Source organism: Giraffa tippelskirchi, chromosome 12 (genome assembly GCF_054371585.1).
Source record: "Giraffa tippelskirchi isolate mGirTip1 chromosome 12, T2T-mGirTip1v1.2.pri, whole genome shotgun sequence".
Taxonomy (NCBI): Eukaryota; Metazoa; Chordata; class Mammalia; order Artiodactyla; family Giraffidae; genus Giraffa; species Giraffa tippelskirchi.
In genome coordinates, this window is record NC_137286.1 from 68,066,530 (window position 1) to 68,084,559 (window position 18,030).

At 55.9% G+C, this 18,030-nt stretch overlaps 3 protein-coding genes across 3 annotated transcripts; all 3 read right to left on the bottom strand.

Annotated features, from left to right (window-relative positions):
* Nucleotides 1-689: 689 nt before the first annotated feature.
* On the bottom strand, nucleotides 690-4,928 carry LOC145529848 (uncharacterized). Its single transcript, XM_081550610.1, has 3 exons — nucleotides 2,313-4,928; nucleotides 1,601-1,913; nucleotides 690-1,350 (listed from the first exon to the last, which is right to left on the bottom strand). Exons 1-3 carry the CDS (start codon nucleotides 2,547-2,549, stop codon nucleotides 722-724), a joined length of 1,179 nt encoding a protein of 392 aa, XP_081406736.1. The 5' UTR covers nucleotides 2,550-4,928; the 3' UTR covers nucleotides 690-721.
* A 3,416-nt stretch (nucleotides 4,929-8,344) lies between these two features.
* Nucleotides 8,345-13,411, bottom strand: LOC145529862 (uncharacterized). The gene is made up of 3 exons (XM_081550627.1): nucleotides 9,961-13,411; nucleotides 9,249-9,561; nucleotides 8,345-8,998 (listed from the first exon to the last, which is right to left on the bottom strand). Exons 1-3 carry the CDS (start codon nucleotides 10,195-10,197, stop codon nucleotides 8,370-8,372), a joined length of 1,179 nt encoding a protein of 392 aa, XP_081406753.1. The 5' UTR covers nucleotides 10,198-13,411; the 3' UTR covers nucleotides 8,345-8,369.
* Nucleotides 13,412-15,992: 2,581 nt separating this feature from the next.
* On the bottom strand, nucleotides 15,993-17,784 carry LOC145529861 (uncharacterized). Its single transcript, XM_081550626.1, has 3 exons — nucleotides 17,609-17,784; nucleotides 16,897-17,209; nucleotides 15,993-16,646 (listed from the first exon to the last, which is right to left on the bottom strand). The coding sequence occupies exons 1-3, from the start codon at nucleotides 17,741-17,743 to the stop codon at nucleotides 16,018-16,020; spliced, it is 1,077 nt and encodes a 358-aa protein (XP_081406752.1). The 5' UTR covers nucleotides 17,744-17,784; the 3' UTR covers nucleotides 15,993-16,017.
* Nucleotides 17,785-18,030: the final 246 nt, after the last annotated feature.

Here is an 18,030-nt window from a genome sequence, read left to right on the forward strand (position 1 = left end):
GTGCGTGTCTTTCCCGGAGCGGTCAGGCCGTCTCTAAAGTACACTGGCCATGGGCATTGCCTCTCCTTGGAACTTCCCACGTGTTTCTCTTTTGTATGGAACAGTGATTTTTCTAGAGGGGTTCTGGGCCACAAGGTTGTTGGGTCATTTTCTAGCCTTCTGTCGTGAAGAACGCTTTCCTGGGCGTTGGGGTGGTTTGTTGTTCCAGCTCCCTTTCTTGGCTTCTTTTGGGAGCTGGTGCAACAAGAGGAGCTCAGCCTCTGCCTTCTGGCTGAGATGTCACCCTTCAAAGAGCAATGCCTGCCTGGAGATAATGATGGCATTTGCCAAAAGGGCTTCGTTTGGCACATGATATCTTGAAAGGACGTACACCGTCCTGTCAGCTATCAAAGGCTAGTTCAAATGACATAAAAATGAGAACTCTCCAATGGAGTCTTACAGTAGGTGGAGAGTCCGAAAGAAACTCCTTCAGTCATTTCACTGAGAGTCATTGATTGGGGACACCAAGAATATAGGAAGGAATGCAGAAAGAAAAGTTGAAATTGTGTTCAGGATCGGGGGGGAGGGATGAACAGGGCGTGCTTGCCTTGAATCCAGGCTTTGTTGGGGGGTGGGGCATAAAGATCAAACGGGTCTGAAACCACAAAGTGGTGATGGTAACACAGTATCACCAGAGTCACACAACAGTGTTCCCAAATTGCAACAATGATGAAAAAGTTTACTAATCCCAACTTAACCAACAAAAATACACGAAACCATACAAAAAGTAAAACATCACCAGTAAGGTGGAAACAAACCAAATGCAAAGCAGTTCAGGGGAAAGGAACTCCATGTCCCCTGGGGGCAGACCGAGTTGACGGCGTCCACGGTGAGCCGACAGGGATGGAGGCGGCAGAGCCGACCGCTCCCCTGGACGTGGTGTTTCCGGCAAGGGCTCTGGGTCTCTGTCCAGAGCGGGGGCTCGTTCTTCCTGCAGGGGCGGGTGAGTCATCGTCGGCGTCTGGGTGTTGCGCGGGAGCCAGGGCAGGCTCTCCCTGCCGAGGCGGTGACTCCTCCTCTGCCTCGGGTTCTCCTGCCAAAGCCCGAGCAGGTACAGGTGCACGTGGAGGTGGAGGTTCTGGCTGAGGGGGTGGGACATCAGTGCCTGGGGCTGGGGGTCCTGCAGGCACGGAGATCCGATCTGCCCGGTGTGCTGGCCAGAACCCAGCTGGCCTGGTGTCTCTGCGAGGGCAAGTCTCGGTTCTCCATCTGCCCTCGGTGGATCCCTGGGTCCTGCACCTGGAGCCACCACCTCTGTAGGGACAGGTCTGGGAAGTGGAGCCTGGTTCCAGTTGGAGGCCAGTGCTAGAGCTGGGGGAGAAGCAAAGTTTGCCCACAGGCCAGCCTTGGCATGTGCGTATCCCGGGACAGAAAGCTTCCAAGAGATTCCCAAAGAATACCCAGGGTCGGATGTCTTTTGGGACTGAAGTGTGCAAGATGGGGGTGGGGGTGTGAGGCCAGCGCTTCCTGCAGGCCCAGCAGCATCTTTCGGGGACTCGTCCCTGTGTAGCTCAGCACCCCCTCCCCACACACTCCCGTGCACCAGCCCCAGCGTCCTCACCTCTGTGCTCTGGCGTGCTGGGCTCCAGGTCCTCCTGCTGCCTCAGAGGCCGGGGTTCTCGGGACTCCGGGTCGGAGCCGGGTGTGCTGAGCTCCGTGGCAGCCTCAGACTGGGCCGCCGGGTGTATCCTGGGCGGTGTCTCGGCAGCAGGCCTTCCCCGCCTCCGCTTCGCCCCCGGTGGGGCTGATGCCTCCGTGGGCACGCTCACCTGGAGCCTGCACTGGGCCTCAGGGGCGGGGGGGTGGTGCTCCGACCCCTCCCTCCGGGAGGTGGACGGGGTGTCCCCGTCCTCGGCCTCATCACGTGGGAAGCTCTGCAACGACAGTGACCGTCAGCCAGCCGTGCTGGGACTTTTCCGAGCTGGGCCTGGCCAGTGGAGCCGCTGCTTCTGCCTGCTCGAACTTCTCTTCCCAGAAGGGTCAGAGACGTGTGTCTGCTCAGATCCCCACCCGGGAGGAAAGAGACCCACCTGAGGGTGTGAGGCCAGCCTGGGCGGCCGGCGCTGCCCGCACTCTCCCCATCCCAGCCAGCCTGCTCTCCCCTGGGGTGTGGACACAACTTGCCCGTCGGCTTCTGACCCCACATCCGCCTGGGCTTCCTTGAGGGAGACACACCCCGAGAAACCCGCATCCACACACACAGGCAAAGGACCCGGTGTTTCCGGGTGGCATGGGAGAGGTGGGCTGGCCCGGCCTGGGGCTCCCCGTGTTACCTTTCTGTTTCTCCGGGCAAAGGGCCAGAGGCCTCTCGGGGGTGCCCTGAGCCAACGTTGACAGGGTGCCCACGCACACTGCCTGTGAGCTCTCCTGAGGCCCCGGCCTCTGGGCAGGGGCAAACAGCAGAACATCCTGGCAGCAAGTGATCTGGCTGGGGGCTCCTCTCCGCTCTGGAGGCCTGGATACCTGGGTTGCGGGTTCTGTTGGGTTCTGTTGCCGGCAGGTGACATCATTTCCTGGGGTTCGTGCTGAGGTCCCTTCCCCAAAGCTTCCCAAGGGAATCTCTGGGTTTCTGACTGCTCGACCACCCCCCTTAGGCCATGTGCAGGCACAGTGACAGCCACACTGCCCAGCCCACAGCCCTGGGGAGGCCTGGGTGCAGCCAGGGCCTGAGCTCCGAGGACCCCGCTGCTCTCAGACCAGGCTCCTTCTTCTCATAAGTGGTGTGGCCCTGGACAAGCGTATGCCCCTCAGGGTTTCCCCAGTCTCTCCATCTGCAGAGTGGGGGTCATTCTCCCATCTGCTTCCTAGTTCTGTCGGCCTACGAGCAGCTCCATGCCTTTCCACCTGGGGCCGATATCACGTGGAGCTTGTGCGCTGAGACTTCAGAAAGAAAGACTCCATCCAGGGCTGACACAGCACAGAATGGGGCAGAACGAGGCCTGGATGCGCCGTGGTACCCAGGAAAAGGCACTCCCCCTCCTGACTGTTTTGAGACCCCGCATCCAAGTTGGAGGACCGAAAGGAAGACTCGAAGGTCTCCCTCTCTTATAGAAAAGAGTAGCCAACTTTCTGGTCCTCTGTTTCCATTGAGATTCTGTTCAAGTGTCCCAGCTCGGCTTCTGCGGGTGGCTGAGCTTCTAAGGGCTCCCTGCGTTCTTGTCTTTTCCTCTCCAAACCTTCCGTCCTTTTCCCCCTTCTGGGGTGGATGGGCGCTGTCGTTGCTTCTACCTTCGAGACAGATTGATGAAAAGTCTGGACCGTCGATTCCTTTCCTCTCTCTGGTTCCGTGTCTCTCTCTGGCTCTGTCCCTCTCTTTTCCCTTCTCGATTCAGTCTGTGTCTTCCTCTTTCTCTCTCGTGTGTGGATGGATGGATGCTAGGAATGCACATGTATATGATTAGATGAGGGTTATGTTTTAGGGATAGGTTAGAGGGAGAGAAAGGCTTTAGGTCGGAGTTGGTCATGGGGGAAGGGTCAAGGGTGGTGGTGGTGTTTCTTGGAATCTGAGTGCTGTGCATTCTTCGTCTCTTTCCATATGAACCCCTTCTCAGATACACCACTTGCAAGGAGTCTCTCATGTTCCGTTTCCTATCTTTTGCATTTCTGAATGCTTAGCTTCTCTGTTGTGAAGAGGTTCCATTGGATGGAAACCCGTTGGCGTACTTCGTTTTCCTCTTTCCCTTACTTGAAGAGACCCATTTCTACCTCCGCCCAGCAAATGGCAAGGAGACTCTGATGTTAAGGAGCCTTTGACCTACGCTTCTTTCTAGCTATCTCATGATATCAGTCTTTAGGGTGAGGTTTTTCCCCGATATTGAGGTGGTGTGAGATCAAAACCAATAGCGTTCTTCAGATGTAGCTGTCTGGTTTTCCCATGGACATTTATTGAAGAGGCTTTCTTGTTCCCATTTGGATATTCTCCCCTTCTGTGTCAGAGATGAGTTGACCATGGATGCCGGGGTTTGTTTCTGGACCCTCAACTTTATTCCATCGATCTGGATCTGTGTGTGTTGTTGTATTCCCAATAGCATACTGTCCTGCTGCTGCCGCTGCGGCTAAGTCACTTCAGTCGTGCCTGACTCTGTGCGACCCCATGGCCTGCAGCCTACCAGGCTCCTCCGTCCATGGCATTTTCCAGGCAAGAGTACTGGAGTGGGTCGCCATCGCCTTCTCCGATACTCTCCTGAGGATCCTAGTTTGGTCGTCTAATTTCCTTTCACACAACCTTGGATGTCCGTATCGGGGCTTTTTCGTCGGATTGTATTGACAATTTAGGCTCTTTTCTGTTTCCGTACCCCTTTTGCAATTCTTTGTTCGGTGCGAAAATGCATTGGCATTTTGGGAGGAATAGCATCGAAGCTGTGGATTGCCTTGTGGGGCTGTGACATCATTTTCCCAATAGGAATTCTTTCAAGCCCTGAGCACAGCTTCTCTTTCCAGTGGTTGGTGTGGGCTTGATCTTCCTTCTTCCATCTCTCGCCGTTTTGTCAGGACAGGTCCTTCCTTCCCTTCTGGGTTAGATGGACTCGTGGGTATCACTTCAGTGAATGGCATTGTCAGTGGGGGTGATAATTCCCTTCTCATTGGAAGACTTTGCTGTGAGTATTAGAAATGCAAGTGATTTCTCTTCCCCTTCCTCCCTGTCCATCTCTCAGAGCCACCGGGAAACAGAGGCCTCATCCAGGGTCACACAGGCCTGAGGGAGTGCAACTAGACTGTTGTTTCTCCAGGCCCTCAGTGCTGGACATCATCCGGGATACTCTGTGTGTGTCTTCCTCAGTCTGCTGTCCCTTCAGACCTTTCCCTAGTTTTCACAGGCTTGTCGTGTTGGTGTTCTTTGTCTGTTTGGAGACACATCCTTGAGAAGCTTTGTGTTTCCACTCATTCGTCTCGCGATGTATGACCTGTCTTTTGCTTTTGTAATGAGGTCTTTCCCACAGTAGATATCTTTGATTTTGCAAAGTCCACTGTATTCTCTGGGTTGTTTTGTGAGCTGCCTTTTCGTTTTGTGTGTGAAGACTCAAAGCACATGTCCGGTTTCTGCTCATTGCTCTTCTAGATTTGTGACAAGTTTTCATGGAAACTTTGTCTAGGGATAACTGGAAGTGAACTCGGTGTAAGGTGTCAAGTCTCCATCTCCATTCATGTCATGCCCTGCAGTTTCCAATTCCCTGTTCCTGAGTGGTTTTGGAGACCTTGTGGGAAGTTTGGTTGCATCGGAGTTTGCGTTTCCACCTTGAGTAGATTCACACTGTTCTGCCCTCAGGGACACTGTCAAGGGGGAGTGAGGAGCTGCCTGCACTTCCAGCAGTGACCACACGGTGGGGCGAGTGCTGCTCTCCCCTCTGGGAGCCCCAGGCCACAGGCATCCCAGTGAGGAGCCAGCTCTGTGCTCAGCTGAAAGGAGTTAGTCTCTCAGGAGCCTCTGAGCCCTTGCCTTTGGATCACCCAGGGTGGGCATTTGCTGTGACAGAAAAAATTGCCCTGAATTCCATGGACGGAAGAGCCTGGCTGTGTGGAGTTCGTGAGTTGCCGTGAATCAGACACAACTGAGGACACAAAAATTCAATAGACTAAAACACTTTTTGGGGGTGGGGGGAGTGAAAGGGGGTGATGTGGGGTTTTTTGTCTTATATAATAGCCGAGGGAAATCTAGTTTAAACCTAAATTCACATAGATGGGAAAGGTATAGCTCTCCGTCACCCTATTAAAAAAAAAAAAAAAAAAAAACGACTTCACTTTTCTGAAAGCTTATTTAGTAGCTTCCTTGAGCAGTTCATTGTGAAGGATTTTTTTTTTTTTCTGTGACATTGGCCTCATTAAAATGTACGGTTTGCCTTTACTGGATAATTTTGTTCATTGGTTTGTTAGGGAATCTTGGTAATATTTGAGTTTCCTGGGGAGTATGGTCACATGACCTGGCCCTGGCCAATCGGTGCGTTCCACCTCCCTGGCCACTGTGATTGGCTCCGGACTGGGGCAGTGCCCAATCGGGGCCCAGGGCCGGGCCTCACGTTGGAAGCCAGGGGAAGACGAGCTCTCGTCCTGCTGGGGTAGGGGAAGGGGTGGGGCCGGGGGAGGTCAGGCTCCAGCAGTGGGAGGGGCTTGAGGTCCGCCTGCGGCAGTTGGTGACCTTCCTGCTCCCCTCAGGGCAGAGCCGCCGGCCTGAGAATGAGGGCGCTGCTGAGCCCAAGGCGCTGGGATGGCCCGCTGCTGCTGTGGTCCCAGAGCTCCACCCGAGACCTGAGGGAGGCCGTCTGCCCGTGAGTCCTCTCCCGCTTGTCTGTCAGCTTGTTTGAACCATGCTGGGTTTTCTGCCCAGCTGGCTAAGGGGAGTCCCTGGAAATGCAAGGGTGTGGGTTTTGGCAGACTTCAGGGAAGACATGCCAGATGAGCCTGGGAGACTCCAGCTTAATCTGGATTCAGGAGATATCTCTTCGGGCCAGCTAGTAATTGTAGGATAAGCCTAATGAGTCTTCACAGGATGAAGAGAGTAACGTGCCAAGGTAGCAATCGATGTCCTCATTCGAGAGGATGAAGCTGGTGCTCAGAGAAGGGGGGAACTTGGCCACAGCAAGGAGGTGTGCACCCAGACAGAACCCCCAGATCCGGCCATTGGAGCTCAGGGAGGCCACTGGTGTGGCTTGTCCCTGTGGCAGGGGCCGAGGCACGCAGCCCACCCTGATTCCTGCGGGGGCCTGACTTGGGAAGTGCCATCTGGTAGCTTTGAGACTCACCAAACCAAATTGCACTGGAGAGAGGAAGGACACCTTCCTTCATCCACCCCCCACCCCCGCCGGATTCCCACATACCCTGACCCCTTTCTCTTGATTTCGGAGCCATTTCCAGAGTCCCGCTCATATGACCTCATTCGAAGTGCACTGTGGACGAGCTGCCATCTGCAGCTGCTACCACAGCAGCCAAGGGCTTTAGCTCCCGAGTACCTCCCTTCCTTTGGAACTTGGGGGCCCTCTACTCCCCACTTGCACACCACAGACCTTTGCTGAGGATTGTGGGGACCCTCACTCAGTTTGCAGCACGTTGTAGCCATCCCTGTCCTCTCAATACCTCCCTTGCCACTCAGCTTGTGAGCCCCTTTGGAGCAGCGTGGCCCACCTGGCTGCAACGGAAGAGACACAGCTGACAGTGAAACAACAGCTTAGATCTGACAGCCGGAAAGCTCTGTCAAAAGGGACCTCCCTCTTCACACCGTAGAGGCTGTAGGAGCCGCCAGGCTTTCGGAACCAGTGCAGGGGCCAAAATGACTCCACAGCCGTTTTCCTTCCTGGGGAGGGTTCTGGCTCGAGTGGGAATGGCTCAAGTCTCCTAAGGTTCTGAAAGCCCACTGTGTGCAGATTCACGGTACACAGAGAGGAGAAGGTGGAGTCCTGCCCTGGAGGTGGTCACAGCTCACGGATGAGCCAGGCAGGCAGGCAGGCAGGCAGGCAGGGCATGAGAACACCTGAGCTGCCTTCATGAGTGAATGGTGTGGGGGCAGAGGAAGAGAAGCCGGTCTGCTCCCCCATGTGGTGCCCAGGGCAGGTTGTCCCCAGAGGAAACCCTTACGACGGTGAGGACTCTCACTGCTGTTTCCCAAGGGGTTCCGTCGGTGCGTGTCTTCCCCGGAGCGGTCAGGCCGTCTCTAAAGTACACTGGCCATGGGCATTGCCTCTCCTTGGAACTTCCCACGTGTTTCTCTTTTTTATGGAACAGTGATTTTTCTAGAGGGGTTCTGGGCCACAAGGTTGTTGGGTCATTTTCTAGCCTTCTGTCGTGAAGAACGCTTTCCTGGGCGTTGGGGTGGTTTGTTGTTCCAGCTCCCTTTCTTGGCTTCTTTTGGGAGCTGGTGCAACAAGAGGAGCTCAGCCTCTGCCTTCTGGCTGAGATGTCACCCTTCAAACAGCAATGCCTGCCTGGAGATAATGATGGCATTTGCCAAAAGGGCTTCGTTTGGCACATGATATCTTGAAAGGACGTACACCGTCCTGTCAGCTATCAAAGGCTAGTTCAAATGACATAAAAATGAGAACTCTCCAATGGAGTCTTACAGTAGGTGGAGAGTCCGAAAGAAACTCCTTCAGTCATTTCACTGAGAGTCATTGATTGGGGACACCAAGAATATAGGAAGGAATGCAGAAAGAAAAGTTGAAATTGTGTTCAGGATCGGGGGGGAGGGATGAACAGGGCGTGCTTGCCTTGAATCCAGGCTTTGTTGGGGGGTGGGGCATAAAGATCAAACGGGTCTGAAACCACAAAGTGGTGATGGTAACACAGTATCACCAGAGTCACACAACAGTGTTCCCAAATTGCAACAATGATGAAAAAGTTTACTAATCCCAACTTAACCAACAAAAATACACGAAACCATACAAAAAGTAAAACATCACCAGTAAGGTGGAAACAAACCAAATGCAAAGCAGTTCAGGGGAAAGGAACTCCATGTCCCCTGGGGGCAGACCGAGTTGACGGCGTCCACGGTGAGCCGACAGGGATGGAGGCGGCAGAGCCGACCGCTCCCCTGGACGTGGTGTTTCCGGCAAGGGCTCTGGGTCTCTGTCCAGAGCGGGGGCTCGTTCTTCCTGCAGGGGCGGGTGAGTCATCGTCGGCGTCTGGGTGTTGCGCGGGAGCCAGGGCAGGCTCTCCCTGCCGAGGCGGTGACTCCTCCTCTGCCTCGGGTTCTCCTGCCAAAGCCCGAGCAGGTACAGGTGCACGTGGAGGTGGAGGTTCTGGCTGAGGGGGTGGGACATCAGTGCCTGGGGCTGGGGGTCCTGCAGGCACGGAGATCCGATCTGCCCGGTGTGCTGGCCAGAACCCAGCTGGCCTGGTGTCTCTGCGAGGGCAAGTCTCGGTTCTCCATCTGCCCTCGGTGGATCCCTGGGTCCTGCACCTGGAGCCACCACCTCTGTAGGGACAGGTCTGGGAAGTGGAGCCTGGTTCCAGTTGGAGGCCAGTGCTAGAGCTGGGGGAGAAGCAAAGTTTGCCCACAGGCCAGCCTTGGCATGTGCGTATCCCGGGACAGAAAGCTTCCAAGAGATTCCCAAAGAATACCCAGGGTCGGATGTCTTTTGGGACTGAAGTGTGCAAGATGGGGGTGGGGGTGTGAGGCCAGCGCTTCCTGCAGGCCCAGCAGCATCTTTCGGGGACTCGTCCCTGTGTAGCTCAGCACCCCCTCCCCACACACTCCCGTGCACCAGCCCCAGCGTCCTCACCTCTGTGCTCTGGCGTGCTGGGCTCCAGGTCCTCCTGCTGCCTCAGAGGCCGGGGTTCTCGGGACTCCGGGTCGGAGCCGGGTGTGCTGAGCTCCGTGGCAGCCTCAGACTGGGCCGCCGGGTGTATCCTGGGCGGTGTCTCGGCAGCAGGCCTTCCCCGCCTCCGCTTCGCCCCCGGTGGGGCTGATGCCTCCGTGGGCACGCTCACCTGGAGCCTGCACTGGGCCTCAGGGGCGGGGGGGTGGTGCTCCGACCCCTCCCTCCGGGAGGTGGACGGGGTGTCCCCGTCCTCGGCCTCATCACGTGGGAAGCTCTGCAACGACAGTGACCGTCAGCCAGCCGTGCTGGGACTTTTCCGAGCTGGGCCTGGCCAGTGGAGCCGCTGCTTCTGCCTGCTCGAACTTCTCTTCCCAGAAGGGTCAGAGACGTGTGTCTGCTCAGATCCCCACCCGGGAGGAAAGAGACCCACCTGAGGGTGTGAGGCCAGCCTGGGCGGCCGGCGCTGCCCGCACTCTCCCCATCCCAGCCAGCCTGCTCTCCCCTGGGGTGTGGACACAACTTGCCCGTCGGCTTCTGACCCCACATCCGCCTGGGCTTCCTTGAGGGAGACACACCCCGAGAAACCCGCATCCACACACACAGGCAAAGGACCCGGTGTTTCCGGGTGGCATGGGAGAGGTGGGCTGGCCCGGCCTGGGGCTCCCCGTGTTACCTTTCTGTTTCTCCGGGCAAAGGGCCAGAGGCCTCTCGGGGGTGCCCTGAGCCAACGTTGACAGGGTGCCCACGCACACTGCCTGTGAGCTCTCCTGAGGCCCCGGCCTCTGGGCAGGGGCAAACAGCAGAACATCCTGGCAGCAAGTGATCTGGCTGGGGGCTCCTCTCCGCTCTGGAGGCCTGGATACCTGGGTTGCGGGTTCTGTTGGGTTCTGTTGCCGGCAGGTGACATCATTTCCTGGGGTTCGTGCTGAGGTCCCTTCCCCAAAGCTTCCCAAGGGAATCTCTGGGTTTCTGACTGCTCGACCACCCCCCTTAGGCCATGTGCAGGCACAGTGACAGCCACACTGCCCAGCCCACAGCCCTGGGGAGGCCTGGGTGCAGCCAGGGCCTGAGCTCCGAGGACCCCGCTGCTCTCAGACCAGGCTCCTTCTTCTCATAAGTGGTGTGGCCCTGGACAAGCGTATGCCCCTCAGGGTTTCCCCAGTCTCTCCATCTGCAGAGTGGGGGTCATTCTCCCATCTGCTTCCTAGTTCTGTCGGCCTACGAGCAGCTCCATGCCTTTCCACCTGGGGCCGATATCACGTGGAGCTTGTGCGCTGAGACTTCAGAAAGAAAGACTCCATCCAGGGCTGACACAGCACAGAATGGGGCAGAACGAGGCCTGGATGCGCCGTGGTACCCAGGAAAAGGCACTCCCCCTCCTGACTGTTTTGAGACCCCGCATCCAAGTTGGAGGACCGAAAGGAAGACTCGAAGGTCTCCCTCTCTTATAGAAAAGAGTAGCCAACTTTCTGGTCCTCTGTTTCCATTGAGATTCTGTTCAAGTGTCCCAGCTCGGCTTCTGCGGGTGGCTGAGCTTCTAAGGGCTCCCTGCGTTCTTGTCTTTTCCTCTCCAAACCTTCCGTCCTTTTCCCCCTTCTGGGGTGGATGGGCGCTGTCGTTGCTTCTACCTTCGAGACAGATTGATGAAAAGTCTGGACCGTCGATTCCTTTCCTCTCTCTGGTTCCGTGTCTCTCTCTGGCTCTGTCCCTCTCTTTTCCCTTCTCGATTCAGTCTGTGTCTTCCTCTTTCTCTCTCGTGTGTGGATGGATGGATGCTAGGAATGCACATGTATATGATTAGATGAGGGTTATGTTTTAGGGATAGGTTAGAGGGAGAGAAAGGCTTTAGGTCGGAGTTGGTCATGGGGGAAGGGTCAAGGGTGGTGGTGGTGTTTCTTGGAATCTGAGTGCTGTGCATTCTTCGTCTCTTTCCATATGAACCCCTTCTCAGATACACCACTTGCAAGGAGTCTCTCATGTTCCGTTTCCTATCTTTTGCATTTCTGAATGCTTAGCTTCTCTGTTGTGAAGAGGTTCCATTGGATGGAAACCCGTTGGCGTACTTCGTTTTCCTCTTTCCCTTACTTGAAGAGACCCATTTCTACCTCCGCCCAGCAAATGGCAAGGAGACTCTGATGTTAAGGAGCCTTTGACCTACGCTTCTTTCTAGCTATCTCATGATATCAGTCTTTAGGGTGAGGTTTTTCCCCGATATTGAGGTGGTGTGAGATCAAAACCAATAGCGTTCTTCAGATGTAGCTGTCTGGTTTTCCCATGGACATTTATTGAAGAGGCTTTCTTGTTCCCATTTGGATATTCTCCCCTTCTGTGTCAGAGATGAGTTGACCATGGATGCCGGGGTTTGTTTCTGGACCCTCAACTTTATTCCATCGATCTGGATCTGTGTGTGTTGTTGTATTCCCAATAGCATACTGTCCTGCTGCTGCCGCTGCGGCTAAGTCACTTCAGTCGTGCCTGACTCTGTGCGACCCCATGGCCTGCAGCCTACCAGGCTCCTCCGTCCATGGCATTTTCCAGGCAAGAGTACTGGAGTGGGTCGCCATCGCCTTCTCCGATACTCTCCTGAGGATCCTAGTTTGGTCGTCTAATTTCCTTTCACACAACCTTGGATGTCCGTATCGGGGCTTTTTCGTCGGATTGTATTGACAATTTAGGCTCTTTTCTGTTTCCGTACCCCTTTTGCAATTCTTTGTTCGGTGCGAAAATGCATTGGCATTTTGGGAGGAATAGCATCGAAGCTGTGGATTGCCTTGTGGGGCTGTGACATCATTTTCCCAATAGGAATTCTTTCAAGCCCTGAGCACAGCTTCTCTTTCCAGTGGTTGGTGTGGGCTTGATCTTCCTTCTTCCATCTCTCGCCGTTTTGTCAGGACAGGTCCTTCCTTCCCTTCTGGGTTAGATGGACTCGTGGGTATCACTTCAGTGAATGGCATTGTCAGTGGGGGTGATAATTCCCTTCTCATTGGAAGACTTTGCTGTGAGTATTAGAAATGCAAGTGATTTCTCTTCCCCTTCCTCCCTGTCCATCTCTCAGAGCCACCGGGAAACAGAGGCCTCATCCAGGGTCACACAGGCCTGAGGGAGTGCAACTAGACTGTTGTTTCTCCAGGCCCTCAGTGCTGGACATCATCCGGGATACTCTGTGTGTGTCTTCCTCAGTCTGCTGTCCCTTCAGACCTTTCCCTAGTTTTCACAGGCTTGTCGTGTTGGTGTTCTTTGTCTGTTTGGAGACACATCCTTGAGAAGCTTTGTGTTTCCACTCATTCGTCTCGCGATGTATGACCTGTCTTTTGCTTTTGTAATGAGGTCTTTCCCACAGTAGATATCTTTGATTTTGCAAAGTCCACTGTATTCTCTGGGTTGTTTTGTGAGCTGCCTTTTCGTTTTGTGTGTGAAGACTCAAAGCACATGTCCGGTTTCTGCTCATTGCTCTTCTAGATTTGTGACAAGTTTTCATGGAAACTTTGTCTAGGGATAACTGGAAGTGAACTCGGTGTAAGGTGTCAAGTCTCCATCTCCATTCATGTCATGCCCTGCAGTTTCCAATTCCCTGTTCCTGAGTGGTTTTGGAGACCTTGTGGGAAGTTTGGTTGCATCGGAGTTTGCGTTTCCACCTTGAGTAGATTCACACTGTTCTGCCCTCAGGGACACTGTCAAGGGGGAGTGAGGAGCTGCCTGCACTTCCAGCAGTGACCACACGGTGGGGCGAGTGCTGCTCTCCCCTCTGGGAGCCCCAGGCCACAGGCATCCCAGTGAGGAGCCAGCTCTGTGCTCAGCTGAAAGGAGTTAGTCTCTCAGGAGCCTCTGAGCCCTTGCCTTTGGATCACCCAGGGTGGGCATTTGCTGTGACAGAAAAAATTGCCCTGAATTCCATGGACGGAAGAGCCTGGCTGTGTGGAGTTCGTGAGTTGCCGTGAATCAGACACAACTGAGGACACAAAAATTCAATAGACTAAAACACTTTTTGGGGGTGGGGGGAGTGAAAGGGGGTGATGTGGGGTTTTTTGTCTTATATAATAGCCGAGGGAAATCTAGTTTAAACCTAAATTCACATAGATGGGAAAGGTATAGCTCTCCGTCACCCTATTAAAAAAAAAAAAAAAAAAAAACGACTTCACTTTTCTGAAAGCTTATTTAGTAGCTTCCTTGAGCAGTTCATTGTGAAGGATTTTTTTTTTTTTCTGTGACATTGGCCTCATTAAAATGTACGGTTTGCCTTTACTGGATAATTTTGTTCATTGGTTTGTTAGGGAATCTTGGTAATATTTGAGTTTCCTGGGGAGTATGGTCACATGACCTGGCCCTGGCCAATCGGTGCGTTCCACCTCCCTGGCCACTGTGATTGGCTCCGGACTGGGGCAGTGCCCAATCGGGGCCCAGGGCCGGGCCTCACGTTGGAAGCCAGGGGAAGACGAGCTCTCGTCCTGCTGGGGTAGGGGAAGGGGTGGGGCCGGGGGAGGTCAGGCTCCAGCAGTGGGAGGGGCTTGAGGTCCGCCTGCGGCAGTTGGTGACCTTCCTGCTCCCCTCAGGGCAGAGCCGCCGGCCTGAGAATGAGGGCGCTGCTGAGCCCAAGGCGCTGGGATGGCCCGCTGCTGCTGTGGTCCCAGAGCTCCACCCGAGACCTGAGGGAGGCCGTCTGCCCGTGAGTCCTCTCCCGCTTGTCTGTCAGCTTGTTTGAACCATGCTGGGTTTTCTGCCCAGCTGGCTAAGGGGAGTCCCTGGAAATGCAAGGGTGTGGGTTTTGGCAGACTTCAGGGAAGACATGCCAGATGAGCCTGGGAGACTCCAGCTTAATCTGGATTCAGGAGATATCTCTTCGGGCCAGCTAGTAATTGTAGGATAAGCCTAATGAGTCTTCACAGGATGAAGAGAGTAACGTGCCAAGGTAGCAATCGATGTCCTCATTCGAGAGGATGAAGCTGGTGCTCAGAGAAGGGGGGAACTTGGCCACAGCAAGGAGGTGTGCACCCAGACAGAACCCCCAGATCCGGCCATTGGAGCTCAGGGAGGCCACTGGTGTGGCTTGTCCCTGTGGCAGGGGCCGAGGCATGCAGCCCACCCTGATTCCTGCGGGGGCCTGACTTGGGAAGTGCCATCTGGTAGCTTTGAGACTCACCAAACCAAATTGCACTGGAGAGAGGAAGGACACCTTCCTTCATCCACCCCCCACCCCCGCCGGATTCCCACATACCCTGACCCCTTTCTCTTGATTTCGGAGCCATTTCCAGAGTCCCGCTCATATGACCTCATTCGAAGTGCACTGTGGACGAGCTGCCATCTGCAGCTGCTACCACAGCAGCCAAGGGCTTTAGCTCCCGAGTACCTCCCTTCCTTTGGAACTTGGGGGCCCTCTACTCCCCACTTGCACACCACAGACCTTTGCTGAGGATTGTGGGGACCCTCACTCAGTTTGCAGCACGTTGTAGCCATCCCTGTCCTCTCAATACCTCCCTTGCCACTCAGCTTGTGAGCCCCTTTGGAGCAGCGTGGCCCACCTGGCTGCAACGGAAGAGACACAGCTGACAGTGAAACAACAGCTTAGATCTGACAGCCGGAAAGCTCTGTCAAAAGGGACCTCCCTCTTCACACCGTAGAGGCTGTAGGAGCCGCCAGGCTTTCGGAAGCAGTGCAGGGGCCAAAATGACTCCACAGCCGTTTTCCTTCCTGGGGAGGGTTCTGGCTCGAGTGGGAATGGCTCAAGTCTCCTAAGGTTCTGAAAGCCCACTGTGTGCAGATTCACGGTACACAGAGAGGAGAAGGTGGAGTCCTGCCCTGGAGGTGGTCACAGCTCACGGATGAGCCAGGCAGGCAGGCAGGCAGGCAGGCAGGGCATGAGAACACCTGAGCTGCCTTCATGAGTGAATGGTGTGGGGGCAGAGGAAGAGAAGCCGGTCTGCTCCTCCATGTGGTGCCCAGGGCAGGTTGTCCCCAGAGGAAACCCTTACGACGGTGAGGACTCTCACTGCTGTTTCCCAAGGGGTTCCGTCGGTGCGTGTCTTTCCCGGAGCGGTCAGGCCGTCTCTAAAGTACACTGGCCATGGGCATTGCCTCTCCTTGGAACTTCCCACGTGTTTCTCTTTTTTATGGAACAGTGATTTTTCTAGAGGGGTTCTGGGCCACAAGGTTGTTGGGTCATTTTCTAGCCTTCTGTCGTGAAGAACGCTTTCCTGGGCGTTGGGGTGGTTTGTTGTTCCAGCTCCCTTTCTTGGCTTCTTTTGGGAGCTGGTGCAACAAGAGGAGCTCAGCCTCTGCCTTCTGGCTGAGATGTCACCCTTCAAACAGCAATGCCTGCCTGGAGATAATGATGGCATTTGCCAAAAGGGCTTCGTTTGGCACATGATATCTTGAAAGGACGTACACCGTCCTGTCAGCTATCAAAGGCTAGTTCAAATGACATAAAAATGAGAACTCTCCAATGGAGTCTTACAGTAGGTGGAGAGTCCGAAAGAAACTCCTTCAGTCATTTCACTGAGAGTCATTGATTGGGGACACCAAGAATATAGGAAGGAATGCAGAAAGAAAAGTTGAAATTGTGTTCAGGATCGGGGGGGAGGGATGAACAGGGCGTGCTTGCCTTGAATCCAGGCTTTGTTGGGGGGTGGGGCATAAAGATCAAACGGGTCTGAAACCACAAAGTGGTGATGGTAACACAGTATCACCAGAGTCACACAACAGTGTTCCCAAATTGCAACAATGATGAAAAAGTTTACTAATCCCAACTTAACCAACAAAAATACACGAAACCATACAAAAAGTAAAACATCACCAGTAAGGTGGAAACAAACCAAATGCAAAGCAGTTCAGGGGAAAGGAACTCCATGTCCCCTGGGGGCAGACCGAGTTGACGGCGTCCACGGTGAGCCGACAGGGATGGAGGCGGCAGAGCCGACCGCTCCCCTGGACGTGGTGTTTCCGGCAAGGGCTCTGGGTCTCTGTCCAGAGCGGGGGCTCGTTCTTCCTGCAGGGGCGGGTGAGTCATCGTCGGCGTCTGGGTGTTGCGCGGGAGCCAGGGCAGGCTCTCCCTGCCGAGGCGGTGACTCCTCCTCTGCCTCGGGTTCTCCTGCCAAAGCCCGAGCAGGTACAGGTGCACGTGGAGGTGGAGGTTCTGGCTGAGGGGGTGGGACATCAGTGCCTGGGGCTGGGGGTCCTGCAGGCACGGAGATCCGATCTGCCCGGTGTGCTGGCCAGAACCCAGCTGGCCTGGTGTCTCTGCGAGGGCAAGTCTCGGTTCTCCATCTGCCCTCGGTGGATCCCTGGGTCCTGCACCTGGAGCCACCACCTCTGTAGGGACAGGTCTGGGAAGTGGAGCCTGGTTCCAGTTGGAGGCCAGTGCTAGAGCTGGGGGAGAAGCAAAGTTTGCCCACAGGCCAGCCTTGGCATGTGCGTATCCCGGGACAGAAAGCTTCCAAGAGATTCCCAAAGAATACCCAGGGTCGGATGTCTTTTGGGACTGAAGTGTGCAAGATGGGGGTGGGGGTGTGAGGCCAGCGCTTGCTGCAGGCCCAGCAGCATCTTTCGGGGACTCGTCCCTGTGTAGCTCAGCACCCCCTCCCCACACACTCCCGTGCACCAGCCCCAGCGTCCTCACCTCTGTGCTCTGGCGTGCTGGGCTCCAGGTCCTCCTGCTGCCTCAGAGGCCGGGGTTCTCGGGACTCCGGGTCGGAGCCGGGTGTGCTGAGCTCCGTGGCAGCCTCAGACTGGGCCGCCGGGTGTATCCTGGGCGGTGTCTCGGCAGCAGGCCTTCCCCGCCTCCGCTTCGCCCCCGGTGGGGCTGATGCCTCCGTGGGCACGCTCACCTGGAGCCTGCACTGGGCCTCAGGGGCGGGGGGGTGGTGCTCCGACCCCTCCCTCCGGGAGGTGGACGGGGTGTCCCCGTCCTCGGCCTCATCACGTGGGAAGCTCTGCAACGACAGTGACCGTCAGCCAGCCGTGCTGGGACTTTTCCGAGCTGGGCCTGGCCAGTGGAGCCGCTGCTTCTGCCTGCTCGAACTTCTCTTCCCAGAAGGGTCAGAGACGTGTGTCTGCTCAGATCCCCACCCGGGAGGAAAGAGACCCACCTGAGGGTGTGAGGCCAGCCTGGGCGGCCGGCGCTGCCCGCACTCTCCCCATCCCAGCCAGCCTGCTCTCCCCTGGGGTGTGGACACAACTTGCCCGTCGGCTTCTGACCCCACATCCGCCTGGGCTTCCTTGAGGGAGACACACCCCGAGAAACCCGCATCCACACACACAGGCAAAGGACCCGGTGTTTCCGGGTGGCATGGGAGAGGTGGCCTGGCCCGGCCTGGGGCTCCCCGTGTTACCTTTCTGTTTCTCCGGGCAAAGGGCCAGAGGCCTCTCGGGGGTGCCCTGAGCCAACGTTGACAGGGTGCCCACGCACACTGCCTGTGAGCTCTCCTGAGGCCCCGGCCTCTGGGCAGGGGCAAACAGCAGAACATCCTGGCAGCAAGTGATCTGGCTGGGGGCTCCTCTCCGCTCTGGAGGCCTGGATACCCGGGTTGCGGGTTCTGTTGGGTTCTGTTGCCGGCAGGTGACATCATTTCCTGGGGTTCGTGCTGAGGTCCCTTCCCCAAAGCTTCCCAAGGGAATCTCTGGGTTTCTGACTGCTCGACCACCCCCCTTAGGCCATGTGCAGGCACAGTGACAGCCACACTGCCCAGCCCACAGCCCTGGGGAGGCCTGGGTGCAGCCAGGGCCTGAGCTCCGAGGACCCCGCTGCTCTCAG